The sequence below is a fragment of the Molothrus ater genome, chromosome Z (genome assembly GCF_012460135.2).
Source record: "Molothrus ater isolate BHLD 08-10-18 breed brown headed cowbird chromosome Z, BPBGC_Mater_1.1, whole genome shotgun sequence".
NCBI classification, from domain to species: domain Eukaryota; kingdom Metazoa; phylum Chordata; class Aves; order Passeriformes; family Icteridae; genus Molothrus; species Molothrus ater.
Genome location: NC_050511.2, coordinates 61,542,897 through 61,559,554, shown reverse-complemented (window position 1 = coordinate 61,559,554; position 16,658 = coordinate 61,542,897). Strand labels below are relative to the sequence as shown.

Below are 16,658 nucleotides of genomic sequence, written 5' to 3'. Positions count from 1 at the left end.
TTTCACCCAGAGAGTGGTTGAGTACTGGAACAGGCTCCCAAGGGAAGTCATCACAGTACCAATGTTGTCTTCAGATCAAGAAGCTTTTGGACAATGGTCTAGGACACGATGTGATTCTTCCAAGTGTCCTGCACAGTTGTACTTCATGATGTTGCTGGGTCCCTTCCAATTCAGCCTATTCTATAATTCTGTGAAAATCTATTAGTCCTAGTATTGCTCAAATGTAGTAAGGAAAAAGAAATTTGTTCAAGTGTGGGATTCTTGTCCATTAAGCTGGTTTTCTCTGAGCCTCCCTTGTTCTCAAATTAAATTGTTTTTCTGGAAGAATCAGTTGTAGTCTAGAGAAGAAAAGACAGAGGTGATGTCATCAATATAAGTGTCTCAAAAGCAGGTGTCAAGGGGCTGGTGCTAGCCACTTGGCAGTTGTGCCCATCAACAGGGCAAGGCATGATGGACATCATCTAAAATACAGATTCCACCTCAACATGAGGAAGAACTTTTTACGCTGAGGATGGCTCTGAAACAGGCTACACAGTGAGGTTGTGGAGTTTCTCCCCTCTGGAGACATTCAAAACCCACCTGCGAGGTCCTGTGTCACCTTCTGTAGGTGGCCCTACTGTGGTAGAGGTGTTGATCTCTAGAGGTCCTTTCCAGCCCTAATTATTCTACGATTCTCTCAAAGGAGATTAATGTGGTGTTGAAAGCACTTTAGCTTTAGTGGTAAATATAATTATACTATCATGTTGCACACTTCTGAGATGTGGAACTTCATGAAAAGGTATATGCAACAATCAGTGTAGAAGTGTTAAGTGCTCACAAAGGAACAGTCAGCCCAGTGTTTCAAATAATTTTATTTTGTATTTGGAATGAGTGTGCCCATCTGAACTACTGTTTTGTAAATGAACTATCACAGGGTTCATTTTTACCAAGTTCTAGCAGGCGTTTTCTGAATATCCCAATGCTGCTTTTCATTTGTGTTTCTACTTGCTATGTGTTAAACAACTCCCAGGCTCTAAACAGTAAATCTGGTATTTCCAAACATAGTTACTTCCAAAGTCTTAGTCAACTTATTTTTATCTTCTGCTTATGATTTGAGTTGGGAAAATACAGTGAACCTGAACCTAAAGTAGTCTCTCTGTTGTAATATCATGCTATCCTAAAGGCTGTACAAAGGTTGTGTTTTTTCTTCTCCCTCAATTGAATTTTTACCAGCCTATGAAAAAGCCTTGTCTGTTGCTGAGTCTGAAAAAGATAAAGCACATATCCTGACTGCCTTGGCAATAATAGAATATAAACTGAACAAAGTGGATGCTGCAAAGACACTGCTGTTTAAATGGTGAGTAGAGGGAATAATCAGAATGTGATACTTTATTGTTTTTGTGGGAACTCAGGTGGATATTTTCTTTGTGTATTGCAGCATAGAAGTGGAAATGGATGCAGTGTACTTATTCATGTGATACATCTGGTTTGTTTTATGGTCTGTCTCTTCCACTTTCTTAAAGCAGTATTGAGTGGAAGGGCTGAGCAGTTTGGATGTCCAACATCCTTAAGTTTTAAAAACTTTATCTTTTAAGATAATAGTACTTTGTAGTTGTTGTAAGCACTATTTTTGCTCATTGTTTTTGCTCATTAGCTGTAAGAACTCTGAATGACCAATGAAAATAGTTTAAGTAGTCAAAAATCTCAGAAATTGTGTTCCCAGCAATGTAGACCAGGACAACCCTGTAGCTTTCCCATGAAAAGAAACAGATCTCTACTAGTTGTGCAATTAAGTGGTGAATGCCTGTTATTTTTCAAATCTGTGGAGGCTAAATCACCTGTGCATCATTGTTAGCCTCCTAGTAGCTAGAAATTAAGTTACCATCTCACCTCCCAGGGGCAACTCTCTGTCAGTAGAGAACTCTAGTAGTGGCAGTGCAGCACCCATCAGCAGATTCCTGAAGTTACTAACACAGAGAAGATCCATTACCTTTCCTAGCTGTGGTTAGTTGGCTAGGAAACTATTTCCTACATCTTATAAATCACTGCAGGCTTCTACTTTTGTCAAAAACATGAACAATGAGAGTTTTCTAATGACATCATATGTTTGTGCTTGAAAAAAAAGGTAGTGAATGGCTTAGGAAAGCAACATCACAATGAATACGTCTAGACCTGAATTGGAAACAGTGCTACAAACAGATTTTGGTGGATTTTACTAATAGGAACAAAAATTATGCATTCTGGTGCAATAGATAGATGTTTCTCTTGACTGGAATTTGTGCTAGATGACTTGAAGTGCCCAAGTAGGACCTTGAACATGAAGCACCTTTTTTCATTTCTCCTAACCAGCTTAGCACAGAGATTCTTAACAGTGAGTATGTCTGGATAACTAGTATGATAGAATACCATTTCCTACTTGTCAAAGGGTCCTTTTGCTGGCTGTTCAAGTTCGATTAACCGCTTTTTTATTTCCTGCGAGGGACTGAAAACAAAACATAGAATCAGAAGCTTACATTCTTGTCTTTTTTGAGGGCAAAAGTAATCATTAAGAGCTTGATTAGGTGCCTGTAACCTGGCCTTCAAGGATATAGATTTAGCCTGATCCAGGATCCCACAGAGAGTGTTAATTGTGTATACCTTTCATGATACATAGGAGCAAGAGGACTCAGAAGTAACAAGAACTGTCATGTTATCAGGAAACTTAGTTTATGCTCCAAAATGGTTGTCTCTTTCCCTCTCTTTGATTCAACAGCTCATTAAAGGAACCTAGTACGGAAAGTCTGAAGGCTTTATGCACACTGGGATTGGTAAAGCAGGATGCAACACTTGCAACAGCAGCCCTAAAAGAATTACTGAAGCATGAAAAAGGGAATGATGGGATTTATGAGAGGTGTCTCATTGCATCTGCTGTTTATGCATTGCAAGGTAGAAATGTAGCAATCCAGAGGGAAGTCTCCAAAGCAATACACAGGTATATAGTTTGTCTTGCTTTAAATTGCCATATAAATGTATTGCTTTGATTACATTGAAGAGTAAGCAAACCTGTTTCTTTGAATTCTTATTCTAAAAAAATTTTTTAATAAAAATTCATTTTCAAAGATGAAGTCCTCACCTAAGGTTGTACCTTTCACTGACAAGTTTGCTTTCTTATTTATGGAATCAGATAGCAGAAGTTTCATAGCTCATTCAGTGTTTTCTGATTTTGTTTGGGGGACTTTTTTGATAGGTAGGTTAGTTTACTCTTCTGTGAAAGCATTTTTCATCCTGTGTAGCATAACTTTCAGCCTAGAAAAGTCCCTTGGGTTTTTATTTAGTATTTAGCGGCCTTTGAAGCTGTTTCTTCCATTAGCTAAGTGTCTGTGTTTAAATTTGATTTGATTAGCCTTAGCATTCTGAGCCTTTCAGGAAGGCACACATTATAGTCTCTCCAAGGGTTTTCAGAAACTATTTTCATGCAATTGTTTTTTTCCAACTACAACTAAAATTTCTCGTTCTTCATGCTATGAAGACAAGACCTGTAGGCCTAAAGTTTGTTTTCTTTCTATGAATATTTATATGCATGCTGTACATTTTATTTCTTTAGCTAGCAGTATAATTTCAATGTTGTGTTGTTTGTTTTTACCCATGTCTATCTTTTAATACATTGCATTGTATTCTTAATAGAAAAAACTGTATTTGTATTTATAGCAAGTGCCTACTGAGTCCTGGAAGACCAGGTGCGTATCTAAACCAGACAGTTTAATACCATTTTCTTTCCCTAGTTACCCTGATAATCCTGCCCTTTGGTCTCTTCTGTCTCGAATAGTTCCACTGTATGCATCAAAAAAGCCAAAAGTAAGTAAGTGTAATACACGTGTGCTGTTTACATTCCAAGTAGTCTGTGTTGTTTCTTAACTGAAAAAACCCCACCATTCAGTGTGTGGACTTTCCCCAGTTAATAGGAAAATGTACGGCTTACATTCAAAGCAGGGCACAGCTACATACTGAATTTATATACCATTATTTGGATCTTCCATGAGGTAACCATTCTTGATGTAAACTTAGAGGAAAGATCTGCTAGAATTATGCTAACAATAAAAGGCTATACTATGTATAATCATGTATAATTTCTTCCATTTAGTTTTATATAGATGTATTTATGTAAATAAATATTTCTATTAAGATTTACCTATCTTTAATTTGGTTAATGTAGTTATCTTCACTTTTCACATTAGGCAGTGTTTCTTTGCCACTTTCTGCTTATTATTAGTTTTCCTTCTTACTCCTAATAAATACTCCTTGTCTTAATTTATGCTAATTATATAAACAGAAATAGCACCTGAAAAGAAACCCTTTTCAATATGGGGCTGAAATTAGAAACCAATCATATAGATAAACTCTAGTCTAGAATGTCTCTTGCTAATTTTTTCATAAAAAGATCATGCCATAAACAAGGACATTGCCTCATTGTGCAAATTTTGTACTTGTGAATAACAAAGATAAAATTATTTTGGCATTATATTTTACATAAAATTAATTAGCCATGTAATTAAATCAATTGTTTGTTTTTTTAATCTTGCAGGGAGGAGCTGTGGCAGGAAGTGTTGCACATACACTTGATGTAAACTGTGGAAAGGTTTGACTATCTTAAAATGCAGATTTTGTAATTCCATAAACAGTCCTAAAATTAATTCTGTCTGATCACTTACCTGGTTAAGTAACTCTTGTGTTCTTTTTATAGGAAGTCCTGCTGAATATTGCAGTTAATCAGTTGGTAGCAGGATGTCACATGTTAGAAGATAAGAAAAACAATCCTCTGAAAAATATTCAGAAGGCCATCCATGTCTGTCCAGGTTACTTCTGTTCTCAAACACAGTAGTGGTTGTTTGTCTTTTTATCCATCAGAAGCAAAAATTACTGGATTAAAGTAAAATCTGCTTTTGTTGGGTTGATTTGTTGTTTAGGGTTATCCATGTATCTTTTGGGGAAGTTGCTTAGAGTGGAAATTGTCACTTTTCTTCCAGATTTAGTGGAATGGGAATTAAGCCAGACAATAAGAAAAATAGTGCTGAGTTTTAAGGCTTGTTCTAAACCATGAGTAGTTTCTTAATTGCTCAACAGAAAAAGACATAAGTATTATTTAGTATACTAGACAAATTGAAAAACATATGTTCCCTCAGTATGCAGCACCAGACAGAAGAGAATTATTTATCTCCCTTGAGATTTTTTATTAGAAAAGTTCTATTAAAATGTGTGGTTTTTGAACTACAGAGAACTGTATGGCTGTATTACTAAATAGTCTTCTTCCTATAGCATATGAATTGCAAGCCTGGTGCGGTTTTCAATTGGTAATTTGTACTTGATAGTGAAATACTTATACATTGCTTCTTCTAGAGTCATTTTTTTCTGATGCATAGGGCTGGCTTGCAAGTTCAAAATGTCAATTACTTTCCTACAGGAAATATGAGTGTATGCTGTTTAAAAGCAGTATACTTTACGTTTTACTTTGTTAGATCTTCAAGCTTTGTTTCATTTTTGCTGGCAAAATTAATTATTTTATGGATGAAAATTTAAATAAATAAAATCTTTAACTGAGCTCTGTCCAATTCAGGACAGAGATTGCTCTTACAGTAGTAGGTGTTCTTCACAGGGCTATTTAAAGGTGAAGTTGACATAGGAATTAACTGGCAGTCAAAGTAGGCACCTGTTGCTATAACTTTCATGCTGGTGGGCAGAACAGACTGAGTGTGCCACTTTGTGTTTTGTTACACTTCTTCAGTGAAAGCCAAGATTAATTGTGTAGTCAAAAATAAATTGGCAGCTTCAGGTTAGCACACTGAAGCTATCTGTGAAAAATACATTAGCTGGCTTTAGGAACGGCATCTTCCTTTTACAATCTGATGAATCTTACTAGTTAGAAGCAAGTAGTTATCACCTTCCTTGGTATAAACTCAATTACTTCTCTTATTTTTGATATCTTATTTACAGTGTATGGTTCCATTGATAGGTATGCTTTTATGCTTTATCTGATAAATCCCATTCTAAGTGAACTACCAGCATATTTAGAATGGACATGAGTTCCCTTTTACCATTCTTTTCTAGATAATCCTGTTGCTTGGGCAGTGCTAATGGCAGCCTGTCATGCTGAAAACACTGTTGTCTGTCTAAACAACACTGAACCAAAACGAACAGGCCTAGAGATGACACTTGTGTCTACAGTTTCAGCCAAAAGTAAGCTATATGAGTTTCCTGTTTAAAAAGAGCAAAATAAAATTGAAATTATCTAAGCTTGCAGTGCTGTTCTGAACTTGCAAATAGGCTGAGTAGTACTCAATAGGGGTAATTACTCAATAGCTGTAATTGTATTTTACACAAAAAACCCATTAAATTCTAACATACAGATAGGTTTAGATACTTAATGGCAGCTTGCTTTCCCCTCCAAAGCTTCAAATAGTTTTGTAAAGTAGTATTTCTGAACTCTGATGCCTACACCCATGAATGTGGATGTATTACATTGCAGCAGCGGTAGTTTACAGGAAAAGGCTAAAGTAATTTTGAGTTCTTTAACTCTTCCAATAGGTGCTCATTCTTGCTCAATGCCCATAGTGTTTTGAAAACTGGAATTAAAATTCCATGTTTGATTGATCTCAAACCATTAACTCAAATGGTGTATGCTTATTTCCCCTCATGCTTTTGATTTTACCATCTTTCAGTGTTCCCACTGATGAAGGGAGCCATGTCACATTAAAACTCATAAAAACTCTCCCTTACCAGATCTAGAGCTTGTGACCATGGTATTGTACTACAGCATAAATACTAATCTGTTTAAGTGTGTTGTCTGTCTTTACAGCTGGAGAAAGTAATCTTCCACGTAATTATGTCCGTACTCTTGAAGACTGGTGTCTGTGTCAAGCTATTACCAGTCTAGGGGAGACTGGTAAACTGTCAGAAGCTGAAGCTCTTTGTAACAAGGTATGATGGGGTCACACTGGCAGATTGTAGTAGAATTGACAGAAGCCATTATTTTTGCGCATTATACAGTAAGGTAATGTTTGAATTAGCAACTGTCTGTTCCATCAGAGATACAAAATATAATAGTTCACAGAATCACTGAATATTCTGAGTTGAAAGGGACCCACAAAGATCAGACCATCAAGTCCAGCTCTGAAGTGAATGGCCTGTATGAGGATCAAACCTTCAACTCTGGCAGTATTAGCAGCATGCTCTGACCAACTGAACTGATGGTTGGCATAGCCTCCCCTCCCCAATATACTGTTTGCAACACCAGAACTGTGTTAATAGTTGAAACAAGTAGTGTATGTGTCATGATAAAGCTGAAGTCTGTTCTTCCTGCCTAGAATTAAGCGAAACATTACCAAAATTCAGGGCAAGCAGTCAGGATGGGAGACATCCATTTCTTCTGGGTTGTATTGGTACTTTGTTTCAGAGCTCCAAGTGGATGCTACATGTTTAATTATTAAAAAAGAGAGGTCATGCTGCAACACAGCTATGGAAGGGAGCTGGGCTGTTAACAGCATTCAGGAGGGTGTTCATAAGCAGAAGACTTGGCAAAAGATCAGCAAAAAAGCACACATCCCTGATTTTCATTAAGGAAAATTACTAATTGCATGCAAATGTGATCCTTGGTTTTGGTATATTTCATTAAAGTGGATGGGAGTTAAAGAAAACCACCAACAACAAACAACGAAAAACCTAAACCACACAAGCAGATTGATTGAACAGGCTGGTTTTTAGGAGGAAGTACTTTCTTACCTCTTTGTTTGCTTGGTGAGGTGTTTTCCTTTTCTGGCCAACTTGTCTACTGACCTGCCTTATATTAACAATCATCAGAGATTTTGAGACATACAAGATCTGTCCTTCCCCCAGATTGGTAGGGGGGAAGGTTGCGGTGGATTTTGCTTGTATTATGCTGGTTTTTGTCTGATTAAATAGCCTGGGGAGAGGACAGTCAGGGTCTGCAATTAGTGTAGAAAAAAGGATAGCATTCCCTAGTACCACAAACCTTCAGTGGTAGTTTTAGACCCCAGAATCCTCAGAAAGCAGTGTAACTGGGAGTGGAGAGTCAGACACTGCAGTCAATCAGTTGTGAAGGATTCACAGGCAACATACTTTGTTAAAAAATGTGTGAAAAATACAAATATTGTTTGTTAACACAAATCTGGTTTGAGTTATAATTCTTTGAATATTGAGATTTCAGCACAGAAAATAACATGCAGTGAGGTTTGCGAAAGCTTCACATGTTTCACCTGAGCAGAGTAAAGCAACAGATAGCTAGTTTTCTGTCTTTTCTTTTTTGTATTGGTTCAAAGAAATACTCTATGGATGCCTGCTGTTACTGAATAGGAAATGTTTACTAAAGTCCTTCTGTTCCAGTGAAAATAAAGTGTCTTATTTGGGAGAACTAAAATTTCTTGAAGCATAATCAAGGTCCTTTATAGCCCCAAGACAGGTTTTTGCCTATATTAATAGGACCAAAATTTTTAATAATTATCCAACCAAGTGAGCTGTCTTTCAGAAACCAGTAAGAGTAGAAAATATAAAATGTAAATGTAAAATGTAAAATTGAGCTTAGACTTCAAATGTATTTTGAGGACAGTAAAAATATTACCTGTTTTTATGGGTCAGTCCTGAAATACTCCTTTGTGCAGTGGAGGAGAAAAATGCTGTGTTTCAAGCACCCTGAGAAGGCTTTCAATGTTGTTTTCTATAAAGAGCAGAATGGAAAATCTAAGTGTCCTTGGTACTGGAGAATGATAATTCTGATTGGTTTGGTTTTAGGGTTTAAAAAGCTGCCCTGAGCACCCAGCTCTATTTTTGCTTTTGAGACAAGTTCAGTGTAAGCAGCTGTTGCAGTCTCACAAAGAACTTCCAGACAACATCCTGGAGGAACTTCGCAAGACAGTCATGTCCAGTTCATCCTCAGCTGCAGCCTGGCAAGTAAGTATCAATCTTTTCCCTGTCTGGTGTGCCACTCTCACACCTGCTGTAAGAGAGTGAGCATTCGTTTCACTGCTTGATTCTATTTATCTGCTGACAGTCAGTGACAGAAAAAACAGCTTAAATTCTATTTGTTCCAAAGTTGAAATATGTTAACTTATATAAAAGTTGAAATATTAAGGACTGCTAGTAAGACCAAGCAGACATGGAGGCAGGAGAATTAAAAGTTTGAGATAAATGTCTTTAGGGATCTGTGATTTGACATGTGAGCAGAAGCCAATGAAATACTTCATAACTTTATAAAAATAAATGGAGGTAAAGGGTTTCCTGTTGTAGTAATACACAATTTCTTACTTAAGGGTATGAAAACCTGAATAAGTCTCTTTCCCCATAATGTCTTGACTTCAGGTGTCACTGTTCTTTTGAGTAATTTGACTGCAGAGAATCACTCCCAGTAACATTGTTCACTAATTCCCTTCCATGGCATGATGAGTAATCATTTTTAGATGATCAGTGAAGGGTAGAACTTAGAAGATCAGTGCAAGGCTGCTTTACAGATTATGATCTTGCTTCTTCGAAGGCTGCAGATGCTCTTCTCTACAGAAACACCAGGAGCATTATTTCTGGGGAAAATGCTTTTTTGATGCATTTTTCTGTGATTTGTGAGACTTCATCATTCAGAATATAGAACTCATTCAGGTTGAATTTGCAAAATAGGGAACATGCAAGAAACTATTGTATCCTCTTCTTTAATAACATTTTTAATATTAAATTAAGGTTTGTGTACTTTTTTTAAGCATCCCTTGCATAGCCAAGTCAGCTTCCTTACAAGCAGGGAAAATAAGTGAAATGAGTGCATGTAATGTGGGGAGTGGAAGGGGATGATTTGTTTTAGTCTTCTTAATCCAGGCCACAGATAAGATACCTGTGAGGAAGATCTTTTTAGTCTTCAAGGAAGTATTTCTCAGGGCTTAGATGGCATTCTGAAAAATTTGGCTGCTACATTTGCTTCTAGTGGATTAATGTATGTTTTTATGTTTTCTGTCTCTGGACTTCCTGTGAGTTTGATTTATCCATTGTGATGCCTTACAGTTTTACTACATTAGAGGGGCCATTAACTTTTCTTTCTGATTAAGTTTTTGGCTTTTGTCTAAATTTTTATGTGGGATTTAAGGGTGCTACTGAACTTCTGCTCTGATGGCTGTTCTGCTTTTTGTGCTGTGACTTGTCAGGAAAATAGAGAAAAGTAGATCTGGCAAAGCTGCCTTTGTGCCTTTGCAGGGGTTCTCTTCTTAACTTCAGGAGTGCTAGACATCTTCAGCTGCAAAGAGCTGAGGCTAAGGGAAGCTTTTTTCCCTTCACATGGATGAATGTTTTACTCTAAAAAGCAGGCCTGCAGCTTGATGTCAAGAATGCACGGTCTCACTAGTGCTAATTAGTACTTTCCAGTGTGTTGCTCTTTGTAATTGGGAGTTAACTTCTATGTACCAGAAAGCATTGATAATTTTTGCCTCCTCTAACACCCTGCAGTATTTAGCTAGGAAAAGTCTAGAGGCCTTTGCTCAAAAGCAAGCGAATTACTTTGTTTACTTGGTGATCCAGCAAAGAATATTTCTAAATATGGCTTGCACATCTGCATGCATATCATGTACATGACAAGGATTTGCAAATATGGCTGCATCTGCTTCAAAAAATGTGTGATGACTACAGAATTAAAGACAGAGAAGCTAGAATCCTTTTCCTTCTCTTCATGAGGAAATCCAGGACATCTTGTGCTGGCAGAGCAGGCAGCAGCTGAGACAAGCTATCAAAAAAAGTCTGTGAGTAGGCTAGGGAACTCTCAAAATAATTTACTGTAGTAAGGTGTACTGCCAGCTCTGCAGCAGACTAATTTTTCTGCAGGGCAATTGTTGTGTGTTGTTGGAATGAGGACTGGGTGCATAGTATTAGCACAGCTAATACTATGCTGTGATACTCTAATAAATTGGACTAAATGGTATTACCTAATGGATGTGTGTTTTGGTGGCTCCATAACTGATTTTGTTGGATGTTTATTTTCAGTGGCTGGCGAAAATATATGAGTCTCAGAGAATGATGACTGGAGCAGAAATGTGTTACAGAAAGAGTCTGCAGTTGGCATCACAGCAGGGCAGCTGGAACGGGAAGTTATCCAGTCTGCTCAGGCTAGCTATGCTCGCACTGGAAATCTGCATGGTAGGATAACCAGCATAACATTACTGCATGATTTCACAGAAGTTGATGGGACAGAAGGCTTCTGTAGTCATTAAATTATGCCCCTGTTATGTTTTATGAATGACAGCTAGAGAATAGAATGAGACATCAAGGGGCAGTGGATTATTCGTAGAACATGTCTCTGTAAGACAGGTTGCAATGTAATAATCACATAGAGCCACTTTGTGCCTAAGAGGCTCACTTGCTCAGTGAGGCTTGTCTATAACAGTTTTAGTTTGATCATCCAAATTGGCTACCCCTCAAATGTCTGTCTTGTTCAGACAACTGCCTCAACAGATGTTTTTTCTTCATTGGTGCCTGGAGAAGTCAGTCAGTCATGTTTCAAATATTTTTATGCTGTATGGTCATTTCCAGATATGATGCTTTGCACTGAAACCTAAGAACAATCTAAGGGAATTGTATCTTGTGGAATAAAGAAAAGTACTCTATTCCTTGCACTGGGGGGGCAAGGTAAACATATCTCAGGATCTTGGCAAGTGTTTATTATCTTCAAGCAGTGTCACTCTAGAAACTTGAAGTGCACTACCAGAATTTAAATTCTACTGTAAAATGTAGATACTGCTGTGATCTTGGCGAATGCTTTTTCACGAATTATTGAATGACCCAGTGGTAATCAAAATCAGGCAAAGCAACCCCCATATATCCTGAGATCTTGTGTAAGAAAAGACAGTCGGATTTACAGAGGATAAAGCTGCAAAACTGTTCTCCATTTTGGAGAAGAGAGTTGTCCTCCAAAGTCAGAATTTGTCGAGTGACAATATTTTTCCTGCTGTAATTCTGTCAGTTTTTACTGGTCTGCTTTCTTTTTGCTCCTAAATGCTTTCAGAGGTCTCAAGATACTGCCTAAATTGATTAATACTATTTCTTCAAGGGCTGGCCTGAATTGCCTAAGAATAAACAAGATTTTTTTAAAAGATGTGATTAGTATGAATTTGATTATCTCATCTCAACTTTTTAAGTGAGCAGAGAAGCTGTAGGTGGATATTTTTTTTGGCATTTCTGCACTGGTTTAATGAAATGTATAAAAGCCGGGTGAAAAACTTGCTTAGGTCAAAGAAAGCTCTGTATTTGAAAATTGCTTGTCTCCCAGTTATCTTCCAAGTAAAGATCTGGTCACCCTTTCAAGTACAGTAATTTGAATGCTATCCAGACACAATGGGGATAATAAGGTTTTTCTAAAGCCAGTTTTTCTTTCTTTGCTTTGCTTATATTCTTAATTTATATGGCTTTGCTCAATAGTTGCTCTGTTAGGTGATTGCAGTCTAGGAGTTGGTTTTGACTTCTGGTAAAAAATTGTCAGTTCTGGGGATAAATTTTACATTCTTGAATAGTTTTATATGTGGTACGAAGATTTGCAAGGGTTTCTGAAGCACTAGTAAAACTTATATGAAAAAACAAAAAGACTATGTGCACAAATTAGCAGGGGGGAATACTGGCAAGGCTGATCCTAAATAAGTTAATGACTTTTCTAGGCACTTCTAACCACTGTTAGTCTGGGGGATTTTTTAAACAAGTGTCTTTCTAACGTGCCAAATACTTCTCAGAACAGCTTGAATAAAACCTGCTTTCTAGAGAGATGTAAATATACTACAATAAAGTAATTTTCCTCCTGATATTTCTTCTTTTTATTTTTTAAAATTTCTGTTTTATTATTCTCTTTCTTTATTTTTTTCTCAACTTTTACAATAGGCTAATGTCTCAAATGAACACTGGCCATCCTTGGTTCAGGAGGCAACGACTGAAGCTTTGAAACTTTCTCCTTCCCCTTTGGCAGCTCTGCTTCAAGCCCTGCTACAATATAATCACAAAATGGGAGCAAGGTATGCATGATCTGTTAAGTTGTCAGTGGAATACTGTGTCTAAAAATACAAGTGGTGCAGATGTAGCTCAAGAACTTAAACAAACTTGAAAGTGGAAATTAATTCTTGAAATAGTGTGGCAAATAAAAGGGAGAGGGGAGAAAGAGTTAATGATGTGGGGAGCAACCAAATCTTCCATTATTTATGAAAAAAAAAAGCTGATGGAGCACCACTGAATAAATATGACATCCCTACATATAGTTGCCAGTTTTTACCAGATTTCTAATGGCACTGTGAATTTGAAAATCCCTTTGTTAGGTGTATTTGTTGTTGTTGTTGGAAGATAGTATCAGCGAAACAGAATTTTAGACTTTGTGTCTAAAATAGACACTTTGTCTCTATTCCAATTACCTTCTCTTCTGCACTTTCACATCTTGTCTCTGTTTGCAGGAAGTGCAATAAGGGCTTTCCCGTATATTACTTCTGGCCATTGTTGCTTGCTTTGTTATGTTACATGGGGCCTGTTCAGTAGAATTTGATTTGGATTATGTTTTGATTATGTTTCCAGGGAAACTCGGCGAATGTTGGAGAGAATTGTTTACCAGCCAGCCAATCCAGAAACCATAGTGTCAGTGGCACGCTGGTACCTCCTGCAACATCTGTATGCCAAAGATGATTGTGAATTAATAGATGTAAGACAGTCCACCTTATACAGAACTTCTGTCTATTTACTTTTGATATTATACTTGCAACTGGGAAGTGGGGTAGAAGGAGGCTAGGAAGGTGTTGCTCTTGAGGTGCAAATGTACTTCAGTTTGTGAAATCAACACCAGTTTGTTTGAATGTCTTTCATTCCTCCATGCAGTAATGAAAAATAAATAGTAAATTCTCCAGTCCAAACTTGGAACAGTTTTAATGGTGATTCTTCAGTAGACATGAGGACCATTTAATTAAAATTTTAGCAATAATAATGTTAATACCCTCTAGCCTGGCTGGAACATGTCATGTCCCTGGCCCAAAAGATCTGAGCAGCAGAATCTCTGTGCTCTCTCTTAAAGGCTTGTGTGTAATGGTACATTATTTTCAGTACATAGTAGATGCTGCATTAGTTTCTGTTGACAGTACTTCACTAATGTATTTGATTAAACTCACAAATCCATGCAGCTTTTTGATGTAGTGCAAGTGGGGTGTCATTCATTTTGGCTTATAATGAGAACTACTTTTCTCCTCAAAATCTGAATATACTCTGAATGACTCAATGAAGAGTGGTGATGAAGTCTTTTGCAGATATTATCAGCTGTTCCCTGGTGAAATGCTGAATCCAATACAAAGTAGATCTGGAGGTACATATAAAAAGGTGTAGACAAAAATCCATACACAGACATGCTTAGACATAGATTAAAAAAGCTAGATTTAATGAGTTCACAAGATCCTGGTATGATCTCATTGCACTTGCTTCTGCAAAGTCCTTTATAGTCCCTGCTGATGAGATGATAATAATGGCTGGAGATTTGCTTGGTTCTGCTTAATGGTTTTCCTTTTCAGTATGTATAATGTCATTGGGTTACAAGAGATGTGCCAGAAGCTTATGAACATTAGGTTATTGTGGAACCTCTTTTTAAGGTCCCTAACAGAAAAGATCCAAATATGATGCGTGGAAAATAAATCAGGGAAGTGTGAATTTAACTGGGGGAGGGAAAAGGATGTGGCAGTTTTTTTAAAGCAGCTGCAGAGAACACTTGAGTTTCGCAAATGGAGATTTATATAAAGGTAAGATTTATACAAAGCAAGGGACAAGTGTGTGTCAGCAGGAAAATAGGTCTGCTTGTTTAATTGCCAGCACGTAACTACTTGTCAAAGTAATCAGTGATGCTTTTACAGAGCATTGGAAGTGATTACAGTCGCTGTAGCGCAGAGTTTGGATCTTTTAAGCAAGTTGATGTGTAATGTTGAGTATTTCCTATTTGGGTATTATGATCTAGATAATGATCATCTAGTTAGATGATCTTTTAGCAAAACTGTCTAACAGGAATTAAAAAAGTACATTTCAGATTGCCATTAAGAAAATAACAGAAAAATCTTAAATTCTCAAGTCATTCTTTATTTTTCTCTGCAGGTGCTTATAGAAAATGCCAAAGCTAATGGAGATGTTAGAGCTCTGGAACTAAATGAGAAATTATCATCAAGTGCCTAGAATGGACTATCTCAAGCAAACACTCTTATGTTCATCCAGTTGAATTAGCTCCCAGAAGCGTAAAGAATTTGGACTGTTTGTTTATTGTGTCTGATTTATTTTTTTCTGTTTCATCAACTGCAGCCTTGTCTTTAGTTTTGCTTTTTCTTGAACAAAAGTAGGTTATTTTCATGTTGAGTTACACACATAAAATCACATTTATTTTGAAAAGAAAATCCTGAAATTTGCTTTTGTTTGCTTCCCCCACTTAAACTTTGTTGCTATTCACAATAGAGTATTTCCCCCCCTAACTTATGTAGCAAACAGAATTCCCCTTTATCTACTTATGCATCTCTGTCAGGCCTGAGGGTTCTTGGGCTCTGATACCTCCTGGAGAGCAGCTGGGGCCCCTCCCGGGAGTGCTGGCAGGAGTGGGGGACAGGAGCTGGGTGTTCCTTTGGTCCAGGGGTCTTCCAGATGCCTTCTGTCCCATCTGGGTCACGAGAACTGATGCCTTATGAAGGCTGACCTAGAACAGAGACTAGATGGAGTTAAAGAATAAAGTAGGTATTTATTGGAAGGCCTCAGTGGATACACTTTGGGCAGTATAAGAGCCCAGCCAGGGCTACACCCCAGATGAACTCAGAATGGTCACAAAATGGATGACTGGTCACGAGGTCTCTCGCTTTTATAAGTTCTGGTCCATTCACATATTGGAGTTAATTGTCCAGTTACAGCTTTAGATTATGAAGCCACATCCTTGTTTTTCTCTCTTCAGTCCATATTTATGCTCTTGGGCCTGAGATTTGGGTGGTTGTCCTTGGTCCCAGGCTAGGAAAGGAATTGTTTTGTCTACCTACTCTGTGAGGAGTAGGTAGACAAGAGCTTACCATCCCTTAATATGAAACTCAGAACTACACACTAAAGCAGCAGAGAATCTGAAAAATATAAAAGCTAAAACTGAGGCATCATTTGGATGCACACAGAAGTACAGTTATTAACTCCACTGCCAGGTTTTCTTGGCACAGAATCTTAAGAGCTGGGTAGCAGACAGCTTCTGTCATCTCTTGGTAACTCAGCAGCTGATTGCTTAATTGGATGAACTATGATAGCCGTTTCTTCAGATATGTTGTTGTTTTACTTTTATGTACATGAAAATATAAAATAAATAAAGCAATGATTCTGACCTGTGGAAGTTACCATGAGGATGTTCACTCTATTGACAGGAGTCATGATAGTGGTCAGTTTTTTTGTTTAAATCTTCTTAAAATTTCTGTCCAGCAGAGTTTTACAATGGCTTATACAATCCCATATTATAGGCAGGAAAGGGCACTTCCAAAGTGTGCAGTGGGACAGCATTGAACATGCACTTGCTTTTGGAACCTTTTGTTCTGGGCTTACAGAAAAGAGGATGCTGAGTTGGAGTGCAAGTGACACATGCTAATCTCTGGAGAGTGTGCCACTCTCATTTTAACAGGAAAACTCAGCTCAGTGGGCTGGGGCTTCTAGTCTGTGGA

General features: G+C 37.5%; 1 protein-coding gene across 4 annotated transcripts in view; it reads left to right on the top strand.

Annotated features, from left to right (window-relative positions):
* The window catches only part of SKIC3 (SKI3 subunit of superkiller complex), a 46,665-nt gene extending 30,329 nt beyond the window's left edge, over window positions 1-16,336 (top strand). For all 4 annotated transcript variants that reach the window (XM_036402870.2, XM_036402871.2, XM_036402869.2 and 1 more), the window contains 12 exons: window positions 1,213-1,336; window positions 2,732-2,950; window positions 3,741-3,813; window positions 4,541-4,594; window positions 4,700-4,811; window positions 6,061-6,189; window positions 6,809-6,930; window positions 8,758-8,916; window positions 10,978-11,130; window positions 12,859-12,989; window positions 13,537-13,660; window positions 15,085-16,336. In XM_036402870.2, the coding sequence (XP_036258763.1) occupies window positions 1,213-1,336; window positions 2,732-2,950; window positions 3,741-3,813; window positions 4,541-4,594; window positions 4,700-4,811; window positions 6,061-6,189; window positions 6,809-6,930; window positions 8,758-8,916; window positions 10,978-11,130; window positions 12,859-12,989; window positions 13,537-13,660; window positions 15,085-15,162 (1,478 nt within the window). In that variant the 3' untranslated portion in view covers window positions 15,163-16,336. The remainder of the gene's footprint in view (window positions 1-1,212; window positions 1,337-2,731; window positions 2,951-3,740; window positions 3,814-4,540; window positions 4,595-4,699; window positions 4,812-6,060; window positions 6,190-6,808; window positions 6,931-8,757; window positions 8,917-10,977; window positions 11,131-12,858; window positions 12,990-13,536; window positions 13,661-15,084) is intronic.
* Window positions 16,337-16,658: the final 322 nt, after the last annotated feature.